Raw genomic sequence first — 4,935 nt, forward strand, 5'->3', positions numbered from 1 at the left:
ATTGGTTTGACTTATCTATCTTCATTTTGTGTAGACACACCTTCCACCTATTCTCTAGTAGTAGCAGTAGTTATAATATTTGGAACCTAACAACCCATGTGTATCCCTATAAGGTTCTAATAGATAAAGATATCTGCATTAAAAGAGGTAAATCGAATTAAAGTTATTGAAAGGCACTATGAATAAATTACCTAGATCCACTTGATATGAAAATTAATTACAATATATAAATAGGTTTAAATTTTCTATTATATTCATCAGTTTTGATTTTGAAAAGATTTACTTAATTTTCATTTCTCATGATCCCAAGATTTAAAAAAAAAAAAAAAAAAAAAAAAAAAAAACATTGAACTTCATAAAATACTCTTTTAACACTTTAAAATTCTCTCTTTATTTTTTTTTGTTTCCATATACCACCATCATCACCACTACCACATCCTCTTCATTCTTCTGAGTTGGGACCCCACGTTGAAAGAGGTTTTTTTTTTTCCTCGAGATTTTTTTTTTATAGGAATTGTAATAAAAATCGGTGATAAATCTTAAGGGGTAGTGGATTTGGCAAGAAATCTTTGCACTAGGAAATGTGTGAGTCTGAGTTCAACTCTTTATATTTCTTTAAACTTACTCACTTTGGGTGTTTAATACTTTTCATTGTTTTCGGTGAAAGTTGAATGATTCAGCACTTGGGGTGTTTAGTGATCTTTATTATTTTCGGTGAAAGTTGAATGATTTAACTCCGTATAATCTACTTCATGCTAATTCAACTCCGAATGAATCGGCGGTACGCCAAAAGACTGAATACTTATTGTTAACACAAAAAAAGAAAAGGAAAAAGAAAAAAACAAAAAGATCAGAAAACAAACATTAAATGATGAGGATACTATGTCTCCATCGGTTAATTATTATTATTATATATTTTTTTTCTGGTAGAAACTATAAACTATGCTTCAATAACATTAAGTTGCTTATAGCCATATAACAAAAGTTTCCAAACGAAATTCAAAATTCTTAATGGTCAGATTGAAATCCCTCCAATTTCAGCAGCTCCATTCCTTCAAATAAATGCCTCTTAGATTCTGTGATCCCATGAGTCTTTTGTTGGTGGAAATTGTAATGGGGAAGAGAGAAGGTGATGCTGATATATTGTTTTGTGATAAAAGAAATAGAGTTTAATTCCGGCACTTTCAACAGAAGAACACATGCAAGTTGGAAAAGGAATGCATAAATGTGGTTGTATGGTCATATAAATTCCGGAATAAATTCTCTCCATGGTATATAGGTCACAGAATCCAATAAGGATATAAGGCCTTGTTCCCTAATTATATATTGCATGAGATTTCTCTCAATAAGTAGTATAAAGAAGTGCACACCATCAATGACGTGGGATGGAATAGTTTTGTACATAAAAGGGCAACAGAACCCAAGGGGGTAGTTCAGATGGTGAACAATGAACTTGGTACGAATCGTAAATTCGGACGTCCTAAGTTCGACTCCCACTAGGTACACCTTGGACCACTCACACGGGGGGTGTTTAATACTCTTCACTGATTTTAGTGAAAGTTGAATGGTTCTCATTCAACACCAATATCACCCGATCCATGTAGTTGTGGGGTCAACATGGATATCTGTTGTCAGCAAAAAAAATAAAAGGGCAATAGAATCATTTCATATAAGGAGGAGAGATTGAGAGTGCTGGTGTATCCTCCCCTTACACTTCATAATTTTTTCTTATATTTATTTGAGAAAAAGAACCCTATCCTAGAGGTAGGGGATGCTAAAAATGATGTTGCCCCGCACTAGGGCGCTAAAGATGCTGGTGCACACCCTCTCACTGATCTTATGCGTTGTTATTTTCTGTGCCAACATGACAAAGTTCTTTCACACTATGTTTTTTGGTTAAAGGGGAATAGAAGCCTAAAATGCAGTGTGAGCCCACGTCTAGACACATGGGAGGTCAAAATGATCCTTTGCCCCCTATGAAATGTGGAAATTCTGCCGTGATTGATGCTCCCACATCACTCCTGTAAATAAATGGAAAAACAAACATAGGATCAAGAATTACCTCGATGTAGCTTTTTATGTAGCGGAATGGATATGATTACGCTACGCGTCGATCTTCACAAACAGCAAAGAACAAAGGATTGTGGCGATCTCACTAGGCAATATTCTACCCTCTAAATCTAAGAATTGCAATGGAAATCCTTGGATACACATATTCTCAATTGGGAGAGACAAAAGAGATCAGGGAGAGAGAGAGAGCTCTTGAGATTAGGTCAGATCCCTTTAATTTGCTTTGTGGTCAAACCCCTTTTATTTCTAGAAAATTGGTCAGCTAGGGTTCCTAATTCTAGTGGGTCTATGATTACCCCAAGTGAGCGACCCACGAAGGAACCGACCAGGGCCCAGTCCGACGCAAATTAATTAACAACTCTCGTTAGCCCTTGCAGAAGCCACACTGCATTTTAACCCTCAGCCTTGGATATCATGTGTGGTTAATCCATCCGTGAATGCCTCCATCTTGGTTTTAGGTATCGAATATGGAATTGGTATTGATCTATATAAGTTATACTGACATTAGTGTCAATTAAATATCAATATCAGTATCATTTACTCTTAAAGAAATCAATATCTGATTGTACTTTAACAATTGTTACCCTCCATCTTTACCGTGTATGTACCATTCACCGATCTAGTAATGGACTACGTATTGACATTAGTGTCAATTAATATCAATATAAATCAGCCGATACGACCAATAACAAATCAATACCTAAAACCAAGGCCTCCATAGATTGGTTACCTAATTTCACAAGGATGATTTGGCCAATCTAACACCGGAAGATCATTTATGATTTATCCATTATATATTGACATTTTTTTTTTTAATTTCATTCAATTTTATTCGCTTTTTAAAAATCTTCAAAAAATCTATACTAACAAGTGTTTAGAAACCCAAAATCAGGATCTTAGTTGGAAAAAGATCCTCCTCAACACCAAAGACCTTTCAATGACTCATCCAAAAGTTAGAAAGGCCTAGACATATATCCCCAAGTGTTGAGACGTGTATCCTAATCCTCTTAGCTCTTGAATTGTCGATATTTGGATAAGCATCAGCTGGTATCACAAAATTAAATACCCAAATGAATAAAAAAAGAATGAAAAATTAAAGAACACCCCGCTTAATTTTCAGTTATAATTGGTGGCTTTTCCTATTGCTTGACAATTGACATCCAACTGCTATTGGTGAGAATTTAGCCCATCAAAGTAAAACAGCATTGATAACAAGAAAATCAGAAGTTCGATAACCCTTTTATTCTTCATTGGAGTAGATTGGTAGGTTGTTGAAAATTTAATTCTCTTACTACTTCCACAGTGGATTCAAATGAAGTGAGATGCCAACCCATTCTGAAATTCAACCATTTAGGCTCTGTGAATCTGTAATTATTTACAGCCATTACAGTACTGAGACAGCTCTATTCAGAGTCCTAACCTGTCACCTGCATGTTCAAGAGTTGAGAGTTCAGACCCTAATGGCAGATTTAATTCCCATTGGTCTTCAAACATTAACTCTCATGGTTAGGTTTCTGACTTTTCAGGTCATTCAATTTCCTCACCTCAACACAGAAACTTCATCCATAAAAGGGTATCTTCATCATCATCATCCCCTATCGTCCAATCGTATTCGTCTCTCTTGCAGACATTGGTTTTCTTCCAGTGACTCTTGTAACCCAAAATCTCTGTAAATCGATTAATATCAGCTTAGCTATCTGGGTTCTTTTTGATTTGTCTTGTCTGTGTTTTAGCTCAGAAAGCCCTGAATTTCCCTTCTTCTTCTCTCCCCTGTTCTGCTATTGGAGAAAAACTCAAAGCTTTAAAAGATCCCTCTCCCCAGGTGGGTTCAATTAAAATGGAGGTTAGCAGGGAAAGTTCATTATTATTCTCTAGCTGCAGGGTTTTGGTAATGGGTATTTCATCAATTGGTGAATTCATGCTTGGGATTTGGGTACCATTAATGGTGATCCAGTTCCAGATGAGGAACTGCTGGGCACAGGAAGTTCCAGCTTCGTTTATCTTCGGTGATTCCCTTGTTGATGCTGGAAACAATAACTACATTGTTTCTCTGTCAAAGGCCAATTACGTCCCCAATGGGATTGATTTTGGGCAGCCAACGGGTCGTTACACCAATGGAAGAACAATAGTCGACATTGTAGGCAAGGCTCTTCCTCTCCTCTCCTCGTTTCTTTTTGTTCTTTGATTCTTAACTAAATCTAGAGCAAGTTTTGGTCTTGGAAGCTTTAATCTGAAACTTATTAAAATGTGAATGGACAGGTCAGGAATTTGGTTTAACATTCACGCCTCCTTACTTGGCACCAACGACAACAGGTCCAGTGGTTCTGAAGGGAGTGAATTATGCTTCTGGGGGAGGTGGAATTCTGAACCACACTGGCAAGATCTTTGTAAGCTTCTTCTGAAACTTTGAACACTTGATCCTCTGCAAATGGGTTACATTTAATTGTTTTTTTTTCTTCGCAGGGTGGGAGAATCAACCTGGATGCTCAGTTAGACAATTTTGCAAACACAAGGCAGGACATAATATCGAGCATTGGTAGTTCAGAGACATTGAATCTGTTCAGCAGAGCAATCTTCTCGGTTACGATCGGCTCAAATGATTTCATCAACAACTACCTCACACCAGTGATCTCAGTGCCTGAGCAAAAGTTGGTCTCCCCTGAAACTTTCGTTGATACCATGATTTCCAGATATAGGTTGCAGTTAACAGTAAGAAACTCTCAAGTCACAAGTCTCTCTGCTACTCCAATTAATGCAATCTTTCTCTCCCCTTCGCCCTGACCCTTTCCACTGTTTTAGGTTTGCGTTTCGGTATCGGTGACAGTCTACCATGAAAACACATGTTGTTTAAAAAAAAAAAAAAAC

At 36.9% G+C, this 4,935-nt stretch overlaps 1 protein-coding gene across 1 annotated transcript in view; it reads left to right on the forward strand.

Moving 5' to 3' along the window:
• The first annotated feature begins 3,419 nt into the window (after nucleotides 1–3,419).
• The window catches only part of LOC122072187 (GDSL esterase/lipase At4g16230-like), a 2,881-nt gene continuing 1,365 nt past the window's right edge, over nucleotides 3,420–4,935 (forward strand). The window contains exons 1-3 of the mRNA XM_042636757.1: nucleotides 3,420–4,211; nucleotides 4,330–4,457; nucleotides 4,534–4,779. Of these exons, the coding sequence (XP_042492691.1) occupies nucleotides 3,908–4,211; nucleotides 4,330–4,457; nucleotides 4,534–4,779 (678 nt within the window). The 5' untranslated portion in view covers nucleotides 3,420–3,907. The remainder of the gene's footprint in view (nucleotides 4,212–4,329; nucleotides 4,458–4,533; nucleotides 4,780–4,935) is intronic.

The sequence above is a fragment of the Macadamia integrifolia genome, chromosome 2 (genome assembly GCF_013358625.1).
Source record: "Macadamia integrifolia cultivar HAES 741 chromosome 2, SCU_Mint_v3, whole genome shotgun sequence".
Classification (NCBI taxonomy): domain Eukaryota; kingdom Viridiplantae; phylum Streptophyta; class Magnoliopsida; order Proteales; family Proteaceae; genus Macadamia; species Macadamia integrifolia.